The 23,606-nt window shown below is 44.4% G+C and overlaps 1 protein-coding gene across 1 annotated transcript in view; it reads left to right on the top strand.

Moving 5' to 3' along the window:
- The window catches only part of MED14 (mediator complex subunit 14), a 1,872,212-nt gene that overhangs the window by 991,914 nt on the left and 856,692 nt on the right, over window positions 1-23,606 (top strand). Inside the window, exon 12 of the mRNA XM_044071834.1 lies at window positions 20,724-20,918. Coding sequence (XP_043927769.1) covers window positions 20,724-20,918 — 195 coding nt within the window. The remainder of the gene's footprint in view (window positions 1-20,723; window positions 20,919-23,606) is intronic.

Raw genomic sequence — 23,606 nt, 5'->3', positions numbered from 1 at the left:
AAACCGCAATGCTTAAATTTTTGTTTACAAACAAGTGAAATAACTGCAAAAGTATCGCAAAAGTAAATTAATCACAACAGTCCATGTTAACGTACTGACTGTTGTAAGAAAGAGCAAGTGAGAGAGACAAAACTGACTAACAAAAGAAGCCATCCTACACTAAAGAATAAAATACAAGCCTTATGACCGTTGAAGTAAAAGTGAGATGACAAAAGTAGGAGTACGCCTCATTTGTATAGGACGAGTATGCAGCAGCGGTGCTAACTGTGGGGGTGTTGACTCCGGCTGCAGCAATGGTGTGATTATTTTTCCGCGCACTTTTGTCTGTAAATTATGTTAGCGTGCGGCACATGCATGAGTCCTTGGGCCCTAAAAACTCCATGTTGTTAAGCTGTAAAAAAGGTGGGACACTCCACCCCCCTTGCGCTATGGTTCCAGCGCCCATGATCACAGGCAAGGTTTAAGTCTTTAGAGCGGGTAATTCAAGTGCTGCTTGTTTTGTGGATATGCAGGAGGGCCTTCAGATTGGGGTCTGTCAATGCCCTGTATGCCAGGCATAGATCTCCCCTCAAAAGCCTGTAGGAGACAGAATACAGGGATTGGGCCTTTAGGCAGCCTGCATAGGACATTTTACTTACACCCTGTATTCTTTTAGTGAAAAACCTCTGTGGACATTCCAGTTGTTGGATATGCCTGGTTAGGTACATACCAAAGGGGGCATTGTACCCAATGATGGGTCTGATGAATGCCAGATACAGGTCAACAATGACTTCCTTGGACTTAGATGCTATACTTTTGTTTATAAGTTGTGCAAGATAGAATGATTTCCTCGCCACTGTAGACACATGGTGGTTAAAGGCTAGGTTACTATCTGTGCGAGTCCCTAAGTCCTTGACTAATGGGTCAGCTGTAAGGGGTGTGTTGTCAATATGATAGTTACCAGGGATGGATGACTTGCCAAAGGATACTATTTTGCATTTTTTGGCATTTAGCTGTAGTCCATGGCTCTGACATCAGTTGTTTGTCTGTGTCAGCCCCTCCTGGAGAACATTTGTGTCAGTGTGAGATTCAGTGACAGCTCCTAATTTGCAATCATCTGCAGATTGTCAGCCAGAGACCACTGACATTAGCCTTGACTTCTGAGAAGTAAATGCCAAAAAGGAGAGGTCCAAGGACTGATCCCTGAGCTACTCCACTTGTTTCTGGCTTCTTTGTATAGGTGGACTCCCCAATTCTAACTTCCTGGGTCCTGTCTGTGAGCCAGTTGGCTATCCACAGAGTGACGTACGGGTTTGTACCTAATCTCTTGAGTTTGTCAACATTGCATGAGTGAGGTATTGTGTCAGATTTCTTGGCCAGGTCAAGGTAGGCAGTGTGAACGATTTTGCCGTCATCCATTGCTTTGGTGACCTACTCAAAGAATTCCACCAGGTTGAGTAGGCATGATCTGCCCTTGACGAAACCAAACTGGGCTGGGTCCAGTGTCTGGAGGTTTACTATATCTCTGTTGATCATCTCCAGGATAATTCTTTCAATGGCTTTACATACAAGACTGGTGAGACTTATGGGTCTGTAGATTGCCCACCTTTGTGCAGAGGGATGACTGTTGCCTGCCTTTAGTCATGAGGCACAAAGCCTGTTTGGAGGCTGCAGTTACAGTGATAACAAAGACCTTGATAGACTGTGTTTCATGCTATTTAGAAGGCATCCTGGGATATTGTCTGGTCCCATTGCTGCAGTGTTCTTGGTCTTAGAAAGAGAATAAAGGACCTGTTCCCTAGTAACAGTAGAGGGAGTTAGATTTTATGGCATTTTCTGAGGGAAGGTTGAGGGGGAGAGAGTGGTAAAGTTGGAGCTGAATTTATCAGCCAGGAGGTTTGCTATATATTCTGGCTTAGTATAGGTGGCTGCATTTATAATAAGCTCTGTACACACAATTGTGAACTGCCTTTGAGGTTGTGGACATAGCTAAAGAATGCTTTGTGGTTGTCCTTGGCTTGGGAGGCCAAACTTGCTTCACATTTGGCTTTGTAGACTTTGTTTGTCCTCTGAGTTGTTTAGTTTGATGAAAATGCTTTTATCATGCTGCGTGCTGCACCTCTTAATTTTTGCCATGATTTTCTTCCTCCTGTTATACAGCCTTTTGATTTTGTGATTCTAGCAGGGTGGCTTGTTTTTTTGTTAGTTCTGTACTTCTTCCTGGTGAGTACAGCTGCCTCTCTGCAGTTAACATGCTTGTACAGGGTTTCTGTTAACAGTTTTGCATATGCAGCAGTGTTCTCAGGATTTATGGGGGGCTTGAAATTTTGTCAGGTTCTCACTTAATAGCAGGAGGTTAGCCTTAGAGTAGTTCCTGAATATTCCAGGTTTTATTTTTATTTCAAAGGAGACCATTTTGTTGTCTGACCTTACCAGGAAAGGCATTACAGTAGGGGGTGTGCAGCACTCTTCCGTATTAATGAGGACCAGATCCAGTAGGGTTGCACCCCAGGTTGGTGTAGTAACTGTCTGTTCCAGGGTCTTTGTGTTTACAAAATCTAGGAATATCTGTGCATGCATGTTTGTCGTGTGTGTGTGTGTGTACATATATATATATATATATATATATATATATATATATATGTGTGTGTGTGTGTGTGTGTGTGTATGTGTATATATATATATATATATATATATATATATATATATATGTGTGTGTGTGTGTGTGTGTGTGTACATATATATATATATGTATTTGTGTATATAATGTATATGCATGTATATATATATATATATATTGTACACAAACATGCATATATGTATGTAATGTACATACACGTGTGTGTGTGTATATATATATATATAAAATATATATATATATATATATATATATATATATATATATATGTATACAGACACACACACGCACACAGACACATATTTTCACACAAATTTGGTCACAGTAGTGGAATACAGTTAGTTCAGCAAGAGGTTCCTTGGTTCGATCCTCGGCTAGGGTGCCTTCTGTGTGGAGTCTGCATGCCCTCCCTGTGGTCGCGTGGGTTTCCTCCTGGTGCTCCGGTTTCCTCCCACATTCCAAAGACATGCTGTAGGTGGATTGGACCCCCTAAATTGGCCCTGAGTGTGAGTGTGTGTGTGTGTGTGTGTATGTGTGTGTGTGTGCCTTCTGTGGAAGGTTGGGTGCCAGGCTGGCAACTTGACACTGTAAAACTCCACTGCCAATCATGAGCGGACATGTGATCCACTTTGGTGACCCCTAACCGGGAAAAGCTGAAAGAAGAAGTGGAATACAGTTAGTTACTACTAATGTTAAATAAGCTATTTGTTAATCTTGTAGTTGGCTATGAGGATATAGGAGCTGTTAACAAGCTGTTTCCTGAGGGCCAGTGATGCAAAGTTGTTCCCCCAGCTTTCATTGCCTAACTGTGTGACTCTGTGCAAGTCACTTAATGAGACAGTACACCTGAGTTTGAAATAGTCCATGGAGATTATAGTTCTACCCCAGAAAACAAATGCAAATAAGTAAATAAATACTAGCCTGTACACTGCCCTTAAACTAGCTGTAGTGACCTTCAGCTCATACCTCTGTGGACTGATTGTGTGGATAGTTAAGGAAATAATGGCCACACTGTCCTCAGCCCCCACCAAACCACAACAATCTCAGAATCACATAACTGCCCTTTTGTTTTCACACAGTTCCCCCCACCAAAAAGATAGTTTTGGAGACCACCTCTGATGTGTGGTTACTAGGAAACGGCACAGTTAATGGCCAAGGTAATATATGTCACTTGCTGCTGCATCACCTACTACTGTCATGGTAAAAAATATGGGTTGACAGTATGTACTGTTTTTGATCTGTTGCCCGTAATATCTGATTACCTGACAAGATTAATTAACTGGTAAAGAACTACATACAGAAATGAATGAATGAACGCACCTGCTGCAATCCATACCGTCTTAAGTGAGCTGCATACTGACTACAGCATTCTCTTGTCTCTACATGGGCAGTCCTTAATTTTGCCACCAGCTATGGACCTCTGCTGGTGCAGCTGCTTTTCTCCCTGCTGTGGCATTTATGTCCACTTCCAAGACAACATTCCTCTGAGGCGTCTGGCTCTCTGCACCACTGTATAGGTGATTAAAATTTGCAAGCTTCCTGCTAGAGGAGACTCTCTGATTGGTTAGCTGAATTGTGGGTAGGATGGAGCAAAAAGCCCATAAACTGAGTGGTCAAATGTGCTGCCCATATGGGAGAGGGTGCCAAAGTCATGGCAGCTTTGAGCAGGGGCATGTAAATCAAAGTAGTATAGAAAAGTGATCCTAGTGGAATGGAACCCTGGTTAACAACGTAATCCCCTTATGCTTAATGTCAGCCCTGCATCCAAGTTAATACTTCAATAGATGATATCCATGCAAGTGCAAATTTGGCTTCTCTACATACTTTCAGATACTGTAAGTTGTATGTTGTGTCCAGAAAGTAGTTTTTTTTAGGGCCACCATACCGTTAGGGATTCTCTGTTATCCACGCAGGAGTTTGTGTTTGGGACTCAATTCCAGAGGGTGGACCAGATCAACTTGTATTGGAAAATTGTGTTCACCAGATTAACAGATATAGATAATCAGGTGTCCATCCTTTTCAGCAAACCCACCTGTGACGCCCATACACTGGCCCAGTAATTAAGGAGCCTCAATCCTCAACACTAGCACCAGTGAGGGGCATCCAAATTGGGAGGATAACAAGTGCACACACAGTAAAGTACAATTTCCCTTAAGAGCACAGTCAGTCTGGGGCTGGTTTCTCCCTTTCTCTCCAGATCCTCAATAAGAGTCCCCACCGGCACAGCTGTAGGGTACAGATCTCAGCCGAGTGGTCAAGCCAAAACCTCCAGCACCCTCTCTGTCCAACCAGTGCTTCATGTCCCTGCCCAAGTTGCTGACACACGCACACTTTGAGATATGAATTATATGCAAACACACAGACACTCCAGGGGAAGGCTGGCACATGTTCTCCAGCTATGCCACCTTCTGCCTAAACTATAAGGTAGTACCGACTGCCACCAAACACGCATATCAGCTACTATAAAGGCCCTTACCAAAGGGTGTCCAATTCTACTGTGCAATGTTATTATCCAATTGGTAAGTGTGATTAAGACTCAAAGGCTATTTAGGAATGCTCTATACAGTGTCACCAAATAAATGCAAGTACTTTTAGGAGCTTAAATATCTCTACATATAAACTAGCCACAGTTAAAAGGTTTAAAATATTTAATAGTAATAAAAACACAAGACACTAGTTAATTCAACACAGTGATAATAGAGAGTTAAGAAATAACAGGAAATACTTTAAAACAACATTGTAGGACAGTCTTATATAAATAAAGAAAACATCTAGACTAATCTGGCTGTATTCTTTCTATCTCTAAGAGAAACTATGTTCTAAATAACTTTACTTAAAAGGCAAAGTGCTGGTGAGTTGTCACCTTCACAACAAAATACAAAATGCTATGCTTTCTTTCTGTCCTTAAATTGATAATATACAGTACTGCTGAGTCATTTCAGATTACTTCATTCTTGTCTCTCCTCTGATTTAGTTCCCAGGCTAACAGAACTCAAAATTTAACATTTCTTTGATCTGCACCTGCCAGGAAGCCACAGCAATAAAAGGCATTTTACATGTGAAACCTAGTAATTATCTCTGACTTAGCACAATAGAAAATTATTTCTAGCTCAGATATCCTGTCTCCGAGCTTGAGATCAAACACAGTCGTAAAATCCTTTGCATGTTAAGTTGTCCATCTCGCCTTCATTCTTGCTGGATGGGTTCGGAGCCGACCTCGGCTCCGACTCGGCCACTCTAAAAGCTCGAGAGTTGGTTCCACCGGCTCGAGGCTCCCCTTATATCCCACAATGCTAGGCGGTATTACCTCAGATCTCGTTTGCCGCTACAGCGATCGAGGTGTTTGGTTTCTACCGGCTTCAGGTCAGTTATTATAGAGTAATCTATAGTCTATTTAAACCCCTTTAATTTAACCTATTATAGTTATTTCCCTTAAATTAGTGGATTTAGACCCTTTTCCTTCTGTTTATCCACCTTTTTTTCCACAAAGAACTTATAAGTTCTTCCCACAGGCCTTCGGGCCCTTCCATCCCCTTAGTGGAGTGTATGTGTTTTTTGTTAGGATCTAGAAAAACTTGTGTAAAGTGTAATTTTTTCTAGTTAAACTTGTGTAAAGTGTAATCGGTGTGTTTGAGTGTGTGTGTGGTTACACTTTCCTTGACAATGTCTAAGGACTCAAAGGTCTCAGGCTTCAAGAAGTGTGACTCGTGCTGTCAGAAAATGTCTCTGACAGACGGTCACACTTCTGTGTACTGCCTGGGACTTTTACTGCAGGACTCTTGTGCTGTATGCCATGGCTTCAGCCCTAGAGTCCTGCAGGAAAGAAAAAATAAACTCATTTTAAGAGGTTTGCTTAAGCTTGAGGGTTCCCTTACTGCTACTTCGGGCAAACCCTCTAAGGCTTCTAGGTCCTCGACTCCAGCTTCTGAGTCGAGGCCTAAGGCTTCGAAACCTCCTGCTACATTGGCTCCGGCTGGAGCCGATGAGTCTCAGACTGCAGCTTCTGTGGTTTCCTCGGCTCCGGCTGGAGCCGAGGTATTGGAAATTCCTGTGTCGGCTCCAGTCAGACCATCGTGGCTGACATCTAGAAAGAGGTCTAGGTTACCGTCCCTTGGCTCCGTTAATTCGGCTCCAGCATCTCCCTTGCTGTCTGAACAGAGCCATAGATCTCACTCCTCTAGGTCATCGAGGCTTTCGGATCATGACCTTCAGAGGGTAGTGAGTCGACTTCTTAAGTCCGAGGCACTGGCCCAAATGCTTCAGAGCCCGACTCATCAGTCGATGCTTGACCCTGTCCCTCAAAATGTTCCTCCTCTGACTCCCTTGAGCTCGGAGCCGGGGCGTTTCGGAACCGAGACTGTGGTAGCGTCGGAGCCGATACAATTGTCTTCGGCTCCATCGTCGGCTCCGATTTCTTCCTTGGAAGAATCTCGGCCGGACTTCCTCGGCTCGAGGGGTGAGTGGCATCGGACCTTTGTCCGACCGCTCTCCTCTCGGTGCCTCGGCCAGTGAGTTCGGCTCGACATCGGCCTCGAGCCATCACTGTCGGTGCCGAGGGGGTTCTCAGCTTTTCGAGCGGGACCTCTGGCTCTGCCTGACAGGGGTGCGCTCGAGGTCATGCGGAGTGTGTTGGAACCTTGTTCAACTCCACAGTCGGCTCCGCCCCCTCCCTCTTCGGTGCCTCAGGTTATGTCTACTCACTCCCTCATCCCAGACCGCAGAGAGCCAGCTCCTCAAGAATCCCTGTGGGATCTCATCCTCTTCGAGGCCTCTCCTGAATTGGCAGGGAGCCCCTAGGAAGAGAAAGTGTAAGAGGAAACACATAGACTCACCTGAGTCTGTCACCTCTGACACAGATTTAGAGGATTCCGAGGGTTCCCCCCGTTCCCCTTCTGAAGATGTCTCCTTTGCAGACATTCTAGAAATCCTGAAACAGAGGGGAAATTGGCCAGCCCTTAACCCTTCGGAGGATGAATCTGTGTATCTTGAGGCGTTTGGCTCTCGCCCTTCCACCTCCTGGGTGTCCCCCCCCTTTGACCCCCTCATGCAGGTGGTAGCAAAAAAGGCTTGGACGGCTCCTGACTCAGTGGATCCCACACCCAGGAGACCTTCAAAGTTTATCACAGCACCAACAGATAAACAATTTCTGACCAAGGGAGTTTCTGTGGATGCTATGGTGGTAGCTGCTGCCACTAAGAAGGAACTAGCTGATCCTTCGGTGCCTGTCCATCCTCCTAACAAGGAATCTAGGTCTATGGACAGGTACGGGAAGCGGATGTTTTCGTCAGCGACCTTTGCTATCGTCGCTGAACTACCTATGCCATTTCACTCGTCTTCAAAGAGATTTGATCAAGGAAGCGAGTGACATGTTGAAGGATCCTACAGCTGCGGGTTTTCAGGACAAGATGAACGCTCAGCTGGCTACCCTAAATTCTATAGCTAACTCCTCCATGCCTCCTTTCATATGCGGCTGATGGAGCGAGCAGAGCCAAGAGGGACAGGTGTTGCCTTACGCCGGCATGCCTGGATGCGGCTATGCAATTTTGCGGACCCCTTTAAAACGTCTTTCACTAATTCCCGTTTGATGGATCATCTCTCTTTGGTCCTCAAGTGAAAGAAACCTTGACGAGGTGCGAGACGGATGGCAAAACTCTTTCTGCCGTCGGAGTCCATTTTTCTACTCCTTCTAGGCCTTACCCCAAAGGCCAGAAAAGTGGGAAAATGTGGTTCCGCAAACAATCTCAAGGGACTTTGCCTGACGCACAGAGTCGGTTCCCCTCCAGAGGCAGAGGGGGGAACAATAATGGTAGACGTCGCCCTAGAGGCAGGGGGGGTCCGCAGAACCAGGGCAATCGAGAAACTTTTTCCGATAAGCCCTTCCAGCATCCCTGAGGTGTTGCCCGACTGTCCACCTTCGGAGGCAGTCGGGGGAAGATTGTCACTGTACCCAGAAGCCTGGCAATCCCTAACTCAAGACAAGTGGGTACAGTCCATCATTTCGAAGGCTATTCCATTCCGTTCTTCGTATTCCAAATCAATCAAAAATCCCTTCCAGATGTTCCACCGCTCAAAGGGACCAAGCAGCTTGGAAATTTCAAAGTTGCTTGCAAAAGAGCCATTCAGCCAGTGCCAGCAGACCAGCAAGGATCCGGAATCTACTCCAAATTCTTTTTGGTTCCAAAGAAAACAGGGACTGGAGACCCATTTTGGATCTCAGTATCTTGAACAAGTCGGTCAAGAAAACAAGATTTCGGATGGTCACGCTACAATCCATCCTACCCCTTTTGGGAAAGGAAAACTGGATGTGCTCTATAGACCTCCAGGATGCGTACTATCATATAAAAATGAACAGACGCTCCAGGAGATTTCTCCGCTTCCGGCTGGGAGCCAGTCACTTTCAATTCAGAGCCCTGCCCTTTGGTCTCACCACTGCCCCCCCGGGTGTTTACCAAATGCATGGCAGTGGTAGCTTCTCACCTGAGACGTCTAGGATTCCAGGTGTTTCCATGTTTGGACGACTGGCTCCTCACAGCTCCTACCAAGCATCTTCTTCTAATGGCCAGAGACTACACCTTTCGCATTTGTCAAAAGTTAGGCATCTCAATAAATTGCGAAAAGTCTGTTTTGTCGCCTTGTCGTGCTATTACCTTCATAGGCGCAAATCTAGACACAGTCAACATGTCTGCGAGACTAACAGACCAAAGAATAGCAGACATACGCAAACTGGTCTCCGTTCTCTTCCACAGCAACAGAGTCAAAGCCAGATTAGTTCTGAAAGTACTGGGGATTATGGCGGCTGCTATCCCTCTACTTTTATTAGCCAGATTCCACATGGGAATCCTTCAATGGATGCTCTTCACACAATGGTCATACCAACAACTTCCAATGTCCCACACCATTATGATTACGCAAGCATGCAAGAATCATCTTCTTTGGAGGATGTCTTCCCCTCAGCTCTCCCTGGGAAGACCCTTTGTTCCTTCCCCTCCGGTTGCTACTCTGAGAACGGACGCCTCCCTGATCGGGTGGGGGGGGCATTATCAGGGCAGAACAGTCCAGGGCATATGGCAACCAGACGAATGCCACTTGCATATAAATGTTCTAGATATGAGAGCAGTGCTTTTAGCGTTGCAAGCCCTTCAAGACTCTCTTCCCTTGGGAACGATAGCAATCCAGACGGACAATATGTCTGTAGTGTGGTATATCAACAAACAAGGCGGAACCAGGTCATATCCCCTATGTCGAGAAGCACTCAGACTGTGGCAATGGGCAATTTCTTCTCAGAGTTTTCTGATAGCAACGCACATCCCCGGGAAGTCCAATCTAATCGCGGACAAGTTGAGCAGAGCTATCCTCATGCCTCACGAGTGGTCTCTGAAAGATTCTATTCTGGAGAAATTTTTTCTCAAGTGGGGTCAGCCTTGCTGCGACCTTTTTGCTACTCCCCAAAACAGCAAGTGCAGAGATTATTTCACCCTATTCCCGTTACCAGGCCAGCCCAGCAGAGTCGCTCTAGTCCAAGTCTGGCCCCGGGGACTTCTGTATGCATTTCCTCCCTTCCCACTAATCTCTCAAGTGATACAGAAAGCTATCGCTCAGAAGGCCTCTTTGATCCTCATTGCTCCTTACTGGCCTCGACAGGTTTGGTTCCCCTTTCTACATCAATTTCTGTTGGAGCAACCTTGGCATCTGGACCTAGTTCCAGATCTTTTGATCCATCAATCGGGTCAGTTACATCGCCCTCCCTCTCTGAACCTCACTGCTTGGTTCCTCCAATTCCAACCTTAGCCAGGCTTCCTCAAATATCTCACTCTGTTCGAGATATTTTGATAGCTATACATAAATCTTCCACTCGGAAGATTTATCTTAGTAAGTGGAAACGTTTCGCCTATTGGGCTCAAGGAAGGGACATAGATCCTTTCACTGCTTCCATCCAAATAATCCTTGATTTTCTAGCTGAACTCTTCCATGCAGGTTCATCTCCTTCTACTCTTAAAGTTCAATTGGCAGCTATTTCTAACTTTCATGTGGGCATTTCAGATTCTGCCATCATGTCTCACAAGCTTTGCAAAGCTTTTTTGAAGGGAGTTTTTCTTCTCAGACCTCCTATAAGAAATCCTCCTCCTTCTTGGGACCTTAATTTAGTTCTCACATCCTTGATTCTCCCCCCTTTCGAACCTGCAGCTTCCTGTTCATTGAAATTGCTATCCTGGAAGACTCTCTTTCTGGTAGCCATTACTTCAGCTAGAAGGGTCTCAGAACTTCATGCACTCAGCAGTCTACCACCATATCTATTGTTTCATAAAGACAGGGTGTCCTTACGAACCAATCCATCCTTTTTACCTAAAGTAGCCTCTGCGTCTAACCTAAATCAAAGCATTGACCTCCCTGTGTTTTTTTCCTAACTATTCTAACAGGTCTGAACAAAAATTGCATTGGCTAGATGTTCATCGTCAGTTAAGGTATTATTTGGATAGAACCAAACAGATCAGGAAAACTGACCAGTTGTTTGTCTCTTATGCAGAAGGCAGAAAGGGACTTTCAGTTTCAAGGTATCACTCTCCAGATGGCTAACATCTCTGATTTCTTTGCTTATGAAATTAGACACCAAAAGCTGCCTAACAAACCTAAGGCCCATTCCACCAGAGCTTTGGCTACTTCTATAGCCTTCCAAGACAGGCTGCCTATTGACACCATTTGTGCAGCGGCTACTTGGGCTACTCCTCACACTTTCATTTCTCATTATAAGTTGGATTTAGCTTCTAGACATAGAGCTAATTTTGGTTCCACTGTTCTCAAGAGTCTGTTCCGATAGGCCACCCGGGACAAGGTGCTAGGGACGCGGTCCCATCCAGCAAGAATGAAGGCGAGATGGACAACTTAACATATAGAAGTTATGTTCTTACCATAACGTTCCATGTTAGTTGTCTTCTTCTCGCCTTCTTTCTTGCGTCCCACCCTCCTTCCCCCTAGCCTGGACAGACCTAGAGGAGTTTGATTGTGACCTCTTTTTCTACCACCTCTATTGTATATAGGTATATGCTATACTTGCATATATGCCTTTCATCAAGTTTCAGGTCACATTCTTCCCTTCCTTTTTATAGAGGTGGGTTTTTCCCCTTTTTCCAGTGGTTCTGGAGTTACTTTTTGGCTGGGCCTAGCTTACAAACGAGATCTGAGGTAATACCGCCTAGCATTGTGGGATATAAGGGGAGCCTCGAGCCAGTGGAACCAACTCTCGAGCTTTTAGAGTGGCCGAGTCAGAGCCGAGGTCGGCTCCGAACCCATCCAGCAAGAAAGAAGGCAAGAAGAAGACAACTAACATGGAATGTTATGGTAAGAACATAACTTCTATTTATCGGCTTTCTCCCAGCAGGGTGCACTCTGGTTACATTTTTGAAGCTCAGAGCATACACAGCTTGAGGATCATATTAATATTTACAAGGACATAGAATTATTTACAAAATTCTATCTAGCTAGGCTGGCAGCCTTCACCCCCCCCCCCCCCGAGAACTTAAACTAGTTTTTCAAGTGACCCTTGAGAAACGCTTGAGAGGGTTAGGTCTATACGGGTATACCTTACCCCATTCGCTGTCTTGAAACTCCATCTGCGTTGGCATTGCTAATCCCACTGCAGTGCTGCCCTAACATATCATATGCTTACAACCTTAGGCTCCACCTTAGCAACTTTGCATTTTGCTGGCTGGCTCGATGTAACCATGTTAGTGGATTGTGATCTGTAACTACAGTGAATTACCTTCCATACAGATAAGGCTGAAGTTTCTGCAGTGCCCACACTATGGCAAGACCTTCCTTTTCTACAGCTGCATAGCATTCCTCCCTGGGTTGGAGCCTACTACTGAGATAAACCACAGGGTGCTCTTCTCCCTCTGAAGAAATCTGGCGAAGTGCAGCCCTCACCGCATTGTTTGAAGCATCCACCTGCACAACAAATTCTTTGCTGTAATTTGGACTGGCTAACACAGGGGGTACTCCCAAAGCTTCTTTAAGCTTCTGGAATGCCTGCTCACATGCTGTGGTCCACACTACCTTATCTGGCCTGTTTTTCCTTGTCAGGTCTGTGAGGAGAGCAGCTGTGGTACTATGACTGGGGACAAACTTTCTGTAGTACCCTGATGTCCCTAAGAATGCCCTCACCTGTTTTCTGGTAACAGGTGCATGCCATGCCTGAATGGCTTCCACTTTGGCAGGTTCTGGCTTGATCTTACCATTCCCCATGCTATGTCCCAGGTAGGAGTCCTCTGCCATACCCACCTGACATTTGCTCAGCTTAATGGTCAACCCTGCCCTCTGTAGTCTATCCAGCACCTCCCTGACATGCTGAAGGTGCTCTTGCCAGCAATGGCTGTAGATGGCAATATCATCTAGGTAAGCAAGGGCAAAATCTCCTGCTAGGGTATGATCTGCCAGCTTCTGGAAAGTCACTGGGGCATTTTGCATCCCAAACGGCATCTTTGTGAACTCATAGAAGCCAAAAGGAGGCACAAAGGCTGACCTCTCTGTAGCACTGGGAGTCAAGGGCACCTGCCAGTAACTTTTGCTAATGTCAGTGGTGGTAAGATACTTAGCCTCACCCAGCTGCTCTAGGGCTTCATCAGTCCTAGGCATGGAGTAAGCGTCTGACTCTGTGTGACTATTTAATTTCCTGTAATCCACGCAGAACCTGGTGCTGCCAGCCTTCTTTGGCACCAGCATCACCGGGGAAGCTCTGGGACTGTTGGACTCTTGAATTACCCCTAGTTCCAACATTTCCTGTATCTCCTCCCTCAGAGTCTGTTTGACTCTCTCAGGCACCCTGTAAGGGGCCTGCCTAATAAGCCTTTGGGGTCCTGTATCCACCTGGTGCTGCACCAGGTGGGTGCATCCTGGTTTCCCAGTGAACATGTCCCCAAACTCCTGTAACATTGCTCAGATTTCTCAAACCTGGGTAAGAGATGGTTGCTAGGACATTGCTACCCCTTCCATGAGGTGTCAGTCTGCACCTCACTGAGGAGATCAGTCACCAGATCACCCTCAGACTCTTCCCACAATCCACGGCAAATACTCATCACAGGGGCCTCTCTATCATAGTAAGGTTTTATCATGTTAACATGGTACAGTTTGTGCTCCTGCCTAGCAGTTCCACCATTTAGTTAACATCACTGATCTTCCTTACCACCTTGTAGGGTCCCTCCCAGGCTGCTTGCAGCTTGTTGTGTCTGACAGGAATGAGAACCATTACCTGCTGCCCTGTAGCATACTCTCAAGCTCGAGCATTCCTGTCGTACCAGACCTTTTTCTGCTGTTGGGCTTTCCCAGGTTCTCTTGGGCCAAGCCTCTGAGTTCCCTGAGCCTTGTCCTGAGGTTTCAGACATATGCCTCAATAGACTCCTGGTGAGATTTGCACTGACCCTCCCACTCATCTCAAATTAAATCTAGAGGCCCCCTCACCCTATGCCAATACAGCAACTCAAAAGGTGAAAAACCAGTGGATTCCTGGGGATCCTCTCTGTAAATAAACAGATGGGGCAAATGTTTGTCCTACTCCCTCTTAAACGGGTCTGCAAATGCCCGTAGCATGGACTTGAGTAGAATTTAACCTCTCAACAAGACCATTAGTCTGGGGATGGTAGGGGATGGTCTTTAGGTGCTTCACCCCACAGTACTTCCACAGATAAGCCAGCAGGTCTAACATGAAATTGGCTCTTCTATCTGTCAGTATTTATTTTGGGAAACTACCCTTCTGAAAATCTCTAACAAAGCATTTGCCACCTTTTCTGCCTCATTGGAGGACAAAGCCACTGACTCTGGGTATCTTGTAGCGTAATCTACTAGCACCAGGATATATTTTTCCCTGTGGAACTTGGGGTACTCGGAGGTCCCACAATATCCATAGCTACCCTCTGAAATGGCTCTTCAATCACAGGCAAAGGCATCAAAGGAGCTCTCACCTTGTCTCTTGCCTTGCCTACCTTTTGGCACTGCTCACAGGTCCTGCAGTACCCTGTTATATCTCTGGAAATCCCAGGCCAATAAAAGTTCTGCATAATACATCTCTTTGAAAGTTTTATGCCCATATGACCTGCAAAGGGAATATCGTGGGCTGTGGCTAGAAGTGCCAGACAGTAGGCTCAGAGCACTACCAACTGTTGTAGTTTCTCACCCTCTAGCCCTCCCTCAGTGGTCCACTCTCTGTACGGTAACCCTTTGTCCCAGTGTACATATTCCCCCTTCCCTTGAGAATTAGGTGCCTCACTAACTACCTACCTCAGGCCTTGTAATGTAAGGTCTGAGAGCTGAACCTGTCTCAGCTGTCTCTATCTAACCCTTCTAAGCTTCCCTTCCACAGGACGTTCGGTATTCTCTTACAGTGGTGCCTCACTGTCAGCCTGGGTAGTACTATTCACCTGTACCTTTGCATTCACTCTGCCCAAGGGAACATGAGTACCCACAAGCAGCTGTGGCTCACCTTCAGTCCCACTACTATAGAGTAGCTCCCTCCCTGAAGTAACCACCTCACCAGTCCTGGCTGCAAGTATGCAGTCTGACTGGGTCTCCCCCAGGCTACCAGACCCACATGCTTCTCTCCAAGCCTGACTGCATGTAACTGCATGAGCACATGGTACTGCATTATCAAAATCCTTCCCTATCAGGACATCTGCAGGATGGTAGTTTGGTACCCCTGTTGTCTCAAGACAACCTACTATTGGTATTTTGTCATTCCCACTTACTGGTTCTCTCAACTTTTGTTCCCCACCTTGCCTCCATAGATATCTATATGCCACATGGCCCCACTGGTTACATTCAGAACATTTAACCCTAGGTCCTGGATGTGTACCTGGACTAGTGGCTTCCCCTGCTACTGGCAGATTCTGTCGGGGCAGTCTGGGCTGCCTACCATGGGTTTCCCTTTCCTGTGCAGGGATGTCCTGCTTGCTAGGTATAGGTCTCCCTTCTTCCCCAACTCATCTGCAAGAAGGCATTGTCTGTCAGCTAACCAAATACTCATGTCCTCGGGCAAAGTGCTAAGGGATTGTTCCCTCACCAAAAGGTCTGCCAGCCCTTCAAAAGTGGTGACTTTGCATCCACTCACCCACCTATGAAATTAAGTGCTCGGTTCAGCAACATATTCACACACTTTCATCTGTCTTGTGTCTATGCTCACAAAATCTTTTCCTATAAGCTTCGGATGCTAGCTTAAAAAATTCTAGCAAACAATTCTTTACAGCATTATAACTTAGTCATTGTCAGACAGTTTGAACAAGACAGTTACAGCTTTACCATGGAGTAAGGGGGCCAGGAACCATACCTAGAAACTTTGGTCAACATCATTCTGTTTACATACCCTCTTAAACATATGAATGAAACTATCAAAATGATCCCCCTCTGTAAACTGTGGAAAAAATGTACTGATCTTTGTTATTTCTGGGGTTCGGTTACTCTCTTCCCCATTACCTCCATGACTCTGGCGAAGAGTCAGCATTGCCTTTTCATGTTGCCTCTGCCTCTCCTTCTCCTCTACTTCCAGGAGTAGCAGTTTCTCATTCACCTCAGCCTGCAGATGTCACAGTTTCTCATTTTCCTCAGTTTGTAGACACCTCAGTCTCTCTGCTGCTTCTATTTCCAAACACTTGGCCTCCAACTCAAGTCTCTCTAGCTCCAGATGGATTTTTAAGTCCTCTGTAGAAAGGTTGAGCTGTCCATTTTCTGAGTGTTGTACAACTCCCCAGCCAGTCTGATCATCTTCCTGGTTGCTATTCTCTGATGCACCTGTGACCAAAGCTGCAATCATGTCTGCTTTAGTCAGGTTTCCATGCACCAGTCCTTTAGCCTGGCACATCTCCGCCAACTGGCTCCTTGTCAGCTTACCATACTTCTCTGCTGATATGCTTGCCTGCTCTCCTTGACTGGCTAAGCTAACAAAAGAAATAAAACAATTGTGATCTGAACTCTGAATGATCAATGCATGGCTGATTTAGAGTACAAAAACACCTTCAGTGATCATTGTCCACAAGCTACAGGAATTCAGTATCCATACCACTACAAGCCAATTAATATGTGATGTGGCTAATTCACCACTATCAAACAGTTAATATTTGATGTGGATATCCCACCACTGCCAAACAATTAAAATGTGACGCCCGTGCACTGGCCCAGTAATGAAGGAGCCGCAATCCTCACCACTAGCACCAGTGAGGGGTGTCCACATTGGGAGAATAACAAGTACACACGCAGTAAAGTATAATTTCCCTTAAGAGCACACAGAGATCACAGTCAGTCTGGGGCTGGTTTCTCCCTCTCTCTCCAGATCCCTAATAATACTACCCACTGGCACAGCTATTGAGTGCAGATGTCAGCCAAGTGGTCAAGCGAAATCCTTCAGCACCCTCTCTGTCCAACCAGTGCTTCGTGTCTCTGTCCAAGTAGCTGACACACACACACACACTTTGAGATATGAATTATATACACACACAGACCCTCTGTGGGAAGGCTGGCACAGGTTCTCCAGCTATGCCCCCTTCTGCCTAGACTATAAGGTAGTACTGACTGCCACCAAACACCCTTATCAGCTAGTATAAAGGCCCTTACCAAAGGGCGTCCAATTCTACTGTGCAATGTTATCCAATTGGTAAGTGTGACTAAGACTTGAAGGCTATTTAAGAGTGACCTATACAGTGTCACCAAACACATGGAAGTACTCTTAAGAGCTTAAATATCTCTACACACAAACCACCCACAGTTAAACGGTTTGAAATATTTAATAATAATAAATAAATAACACAAGACACTACTCATGAATTCAACACAGTGATAATAGAGAGTTCAGAAATCACAGGAAATACTTTAAAACAACATTGCAGTACAGTCTGACATAAATTTAGAAAACAGCTTGACTAATCTGGCTATATTCCTATCCATCTCCAAGAGAAACTATGTTCTAAATGAATTTACTTGCAAGACAAAAGTGCTGGTGAGTTCTCAGCTTTAGAACAAAATACAGAATGCTATTCTTTCTTTCTGTCCTTAAATTGATAATACACAGTACTGCTGAGTCATTTCCGATTACATCATTCTGGTCTCCTCTCTGATTTTGTTCCCTTAACATTTCTTTGATCTGCACCTGCCAGGAAGCCACAGCAATAAAAGACCCTTTACATGTGAAACCTAGTATATATCTCAGTATTAGCACAATAGAAAGAATTTCTAGTTCAGACATCCTGTCTCCGAGCTTGAGGTCAAACACCGTCGTAAAATCCTTTGCTTATCGGCTTTCATCCAGTAGGGTGCACTGTGGTTACATATTTGAAGCTCAGCACATAACACGGTCTTCTTACATTTGTCAAGCAAGCCTGTGGATCATATTAATATTTTCAAGGACATAGAATTATTTACAAAATTCTATCTAGCTAGGCTGGCAGCCTTCACACCACCTAACTTCATCCCTATTCAAAACTGATTCAAGGCCAGGATGAGAGATTTATAGCTGTAGTGCCTGTTGGTTAGGCCCCTGCTGAGCTCTGGACCTATACAATTGGAATTTGGGAGAGTCTAAGTAGGGCAGAGCATTTTGGGAAGATTGTTGCCTGAAAAAGATTTAAGTGCTGAGCTGACATCAGTGTGAGGATAAGTCCTAGAAGAAAGGACTCTATTCATTTAAATCTGCTCTTGTGATAAGTGCATAACTTTAGATTCAGTGGTGTTGATGCTCATTTTGCAGAAGACTCTTTCTGGTGTATATTAACCTCTGTAATATCTCCGTGCCGTCCACCATTATATACAGGGAAACTTATTTGGTCTTTTACAAGGATTGGGTTCCTCTTGGGACAAACTTAGATTTCCTTCTGAAAGTGGTGACATAATTTTTTTGGTCTGTTCATATTCTTGTTATCTTTGTGTACCAGCACAGCATTTGCCTGAAGAAGATTAAATGAGTTTAGGAGGAGAGAGCAGGCGTTTGTTTTCTCCCTCCCTGGGAGCCAAACCAGTTAGCAGTCCACTTGGAGTTTGTTCATCTTGTGCCTTTGTGTTGCTCACCACCCTTTGGAAAATGCTGCTGTTTGAAGCCATTATTCCAACTGTGTGGTTACTTCAAGGGATTGCTTCAAAAGTGTCAGCATTCAAGGTGCTTGTGCTGCAGCCATTTTGTTGTTTGCTCATAGCTTTCTAAACACTGTTTCAGGCTAGATTGTGACTTCTGCAATCCAGGTGTCCTTTTGTTGCACAATTCTGTCTTCTATGGTCTTGCGGTTTGGCCCTTCTGTGACCTACCAGGATATTATGTTTTGCAGCTTGTGAGTCTTTTTAACATTTGGGCCCTTAAAGAAGAACTCTTAACAGACAACACAGTCATTATAACCAGATGATCTTCGACCAAATCCTTCCCATTTAGTATTTAACTACCTTCCTACCATCCTCCTCTGCCTGGGCATCTCCTTAATCCACCAGGTGCTGTTGGATTTCCCATTAAGCAAGGCTGGTTTATATTAATAAATATTTGTATGTTTTGTCCTGTTTATGCTTTGTGCTCCTTTGCTGTGTGGGTGTGAACCAGTGGGTATAGAAGCAAGGCATTCTTCCTTAGTCCATTGAGTATTATCATGGTAATCAGGAAGAATGTTCTTCAGAAGAGATAAAGTGAAACAAAGCAAAACTGAGAGTTGCAGGATAGGACATGCCTACAAGTCCACTGAGAACACCCTCAGAAATCACCTAGACTGGTGAGTGCCGTTATTTACTTTGAATTGTTAGAGACCAGTACTTTGCCTACTAGAGTACCTGCAGTGCAGTAGTGATGCTGCCACTTCTGAACTGTTTCTTTAAACTCGTGGAGGTCCGGTGACTTCCTTTCTGATCACTGCAATGCCTCCCAAGAAGTGTTTAAAGTAGAATCAGTGTGGTCTGATGTCTGTCTCCATTCTGTTCTTCAGAATCGCTCCACTTTCCTGATTATGTTCTGCCCCCTTTATTTGGTCATTGCTCCAGTACTACAGCTAGGCTTCTGTCTGACATAACTGTTTACCCAGACTGCCAGGCTTTTATGCTGCTGAAGTCTGGTTAGTTGTGGTACCAGTCTCCTTCCCACTTGTCCAGCCCCGTTAAATGTGATAAAATTTGGTGTCTTTTGGATCTACCTTTTTGTCTTATTAATGTGTTTATCGACCAGGTTTATGGGCTGAATCAGGAACCCTTTTTATATGTGACCTAGCCGTAAGGCACTTCATGCAGATTAATGTTTATGTAACACAGGGAGTTAACAGAGCTGACTGAGAATATTGTGTATATGACAGTGACCAGGTTAGTCCGTATAAGGCTATTGCAGAACTTAGTTGTTGATATTGACAGTGGTAACATTCATTGCAGGATTTGGTAGGAGTCTTGAGTAGTAATTAACATATCCTTTCCTACCATCTGACCCAAAACAGTTACCTTATTATAATCCTGTTTCAAATCAAGACTGAATGGTATGTCCTTTCTTACATGCCCACAATTTGCCACAGGTTAACTAAATGAGTTAAGTGAAAGGGCCAATGCATAAATAGCTGCAAAGAACAAACTTACAGGGAGTATCTTTCAGGTAAAGCAGGATCAGTAACCCTGTCATATGTATGGCTTGCTCGAATTAATGTCCTGAATGTGGTTCAGAAGGAGAGAGAGGGTGCCAAGTACCAAAAATATTAGTGTTTTATTCTGGGAGTGAAAAGACTTCACATTTGTGTTAAATGACTGCAGCAGAATAATGCCCAGACAATAGTGCTGGACTGGTTGCACCAGCATAAGAGAGAGGTCAACAAGACTTCTGCAATGTGCCCTTCACTCTGTCTGCATATTTTGGTATCTGCTAATCAACATGGTAAATGTGGAAAATGCATAGATACTGATAGGCGCAGTAGTTTTGAACTGATGCACCTGTGCTCTCATACTAAGCAGCCTCACCCAAGCAAAGGAGGCCTTCATTAGTAAACATAGTTTAGTTTACTGTAAATCCCCGTGATATTTAGAAACCTTGAGGACAACTTGAATGATTTTCTTATGTCTCCATTATCTTAAAGTGGATCAGAATAAATTGTTTTTTTTTTGTTTTTTTTTTTCTCCAATTATGCTGTAGGTGGTTGAAATGTTTGAGGTTCCTCATAGTCCTACTGAACTGCAGTACAAGTATCATTTTTTGTCGGTGAGTCAACCAGAATGTGATGATACTCCTCCAATGGCATTACTTATGCAGCAGTTTAAACCTAATATTGAGGAACTGGTACTGGATGCAAGACATGTGAAGCAAGTCAAGAGTGGTGACAAGCGCAAAGTAAGTACTCCTAACCACACTAGATATTTTCAGATGCTGTTCATAGACCCCCTCTTGCAGAATAGCTTTATTCACTGTATAGTACACAGTAGCACTTTGCAGGTTTGGAAGAAAGATTCATTGAATCAGAGTCAGACTAGGTCAGCTGCCAGCAGTGTGTTCAGGCACCTAGGCAGCAATAAATTTCCCTGTGGTACATTTGGTTGGGAGCACATGGCTGAAATGACATTCAGCTACATAGAAATACGTCTGTTGCAGATTCCATGCAGGTAAAGAGAAGCACACATTGCCATGCCCACATCTTTAATAACCAAGTTCATGGGGGCAGAAGAAGTAATGGGTGTTGTGCTCATTGTACAGTATGTGCTTATGTAACTGCAACATGCTTAAGTGTGCTACAACATGAAGGAAATCCTGCATGCTACTGTAGTCAAATTTATACTCCAGTATGCATTTTAGGTAATGTTCCCTAGACACTGTGAAGAAGGTTGTGGTCTGCACACAACACTTATAAAGGCAGTGCCCATTGTGCAGTGCATTTTTACTGTCCTTGGGATGCCCACTTGGCAGCCTGCTGATGATGCCTGCCATACGGCCTGCTGTCTCATGATGCTTTGGGGACCATGAACATTATTTTCCTCCTGTGCATTTGGTTATTGAAGTTGTGGACATAGCATATTTCTCTGCAGCTGAATGTCACTTCAGCCACCTGTCTCTAGCCAAATGTACCACAGGGAAATGTCTTCCTGCCTATGTGCCTGAACCCATCAGCAGCCCTTTGCTTCAGCTATGTAGGACTTCTGTCTATGTATATGTCTAGATGTAATGCTAAGTTGATATTCACAGCAACCATTTTAATCATTCATGATAGTGCTGGGGGGGGGGGTTGCAGTATCATTGCAGAGTTTGAGAGGTTATTTGTTTACTGAATGATTAACTTACTATTGCAGAGTGGTTCCGTGTCTGTTTTCATTCATGACCCAGGTTTAAGGCAGGTGACAGAGGCATATAAACAAATGAATAGTTATAACAGTTGGTAAACAAAATGCAACATGAACAAATTTTGATGGTTTACTAATTAAAGAATCGGAAGTACATTGATTCCTTTTCCAGTACTTGTTTTATTCTATTCAAGTTTTAAGGGAGCAGGATCTGGAGCTCGTATTGGGAAACAGTGGTCTTAATGTAGTGAACCAGTCCTCGAGGGTTGCCACTCCATCACAGAATGTGTACCCCCACAGTGTACTCGCAGTCTATTTAGGGGATCACCATTTCTACTTCAGCATGTCTTTAGGGTGTGGGAGAAAACAGCAAATTGGTGGAAATCCACATGACCAAGGCATCCTAACAAGTAACCAAAGCAGAGAATCAAGTACTGTGATTCAGCTGCACTAACTTTTACATCATTGTGCCAAGTGACTGAAAGCATTCTTATATTAGCCAGTCTCTGCAGTGATGAGTGGCTACCAAGGTGAGCATTGGAAATATAAAATATATTACAGGATTCGGAAGATGTAATAGATGCAGGTAACCAGTCAGTCTGCAGCACATGCTCATTACACTGTAAGACTGGAGGGCAGATGGCAGCTAAGTGCATCTGAGTGAGCAGTGTGTTTAGCTGTTTTCTTTTTTGAGATTATGAGTCTGAGTTTGGAGGAAATATGAGAATGAGCTTATTGGGAAGAAGGATAGAGATCATACTCCACCTCTAAATCAGGCTTGGAATTCTAAATTTTAAGTCTGAGGCTCAGTGGGAAGAGCCTTTGGCAGTCTAGCCCTCTCACTTGTGTTTTTTCAACTGCCCCCTAATTTTGCAGTAAGGCCTCTGGGAAAGGGATCACCCTTTGAACTGAGGAAGAGTGCTAGGGTGCTTGAGACCCAAGTAAGGCATGCTTGATACCAGTAATTTGTGTTGAATGAGTGCCTTATTCTTAGGGGCATTGCTTGCAGCCATGGTTATTGAATGGCTTGTACTCTGTTCAAGCTTTGACTTTTGTTTGTATATGTTTGATGATTTCATTTTTTTTGTTTTGTTTTTTTAACTAGCTACAAATAAATGTAGAGCGGTCACGATTTCATTAAGAAGTGATTGTGTTTTATTTGATAGGTATGCACATATTTAATTAAATTCCAGTGGCATGTGAAGATCTAGTACAGTTTGCCTTGGGAAAGAAAATATGCTACAAAAGATGGGATGAAGCAGGTTGAAAGTCCAATAAAAAAAAGAAATGCCGATAGTATGTACATGACTTCATTCTGAACAGTGGTGTTAGCAGAAAGCATTTAACTTATTTTTTAATGTATTTATTTGTGACTATTTTTCTCCTTTTCCCTGATGACTGTCATGTCTCCCTTTGTCTGCTCAGTTTAACTGGTTGTTCTCCTGACAGGCCAGAGCCTTAAGGGGGATTCATTTCTCCTGGAGATGAGGGTTTGAGTGGTGGAAGTCATGCCTTTAGGGATTCAGAGGTTTTACTTTTAAGCCTTAAATATCTCAGCTGAGTATTCCCAGTAGCATGTTCAGGGTTCAGTGTGCAGTACACCTTAGAGGCATTTAACATGCTTTCAATAGGGACACAATCCCTTGAAAGGCTTCTACCCCTTAACATCAGCACTTCCTGTGTGGTCTCCTCTGACTACTGGGCTTTCTAACATGATAAGAGCTCCTGGGACTATATTCAATCTATG

This window comes from Protopterus annectens, chromosome 5.part0, assembly GCF_019279795.1.
Source record: "Protopterus annectens isolate FY-2018-M chromosome 5.part0, PAN1.0, whole genome shotgun sequence".
Lineage (NCBI taxonomy): Eukaryota > Metazoa > Chordata > Ceratodontiformes > Protopteridae > Protopterus > Protopterus annectens.
This window is presented reverse-complemented; position numbering and strand designations above follow the sequence as displayed.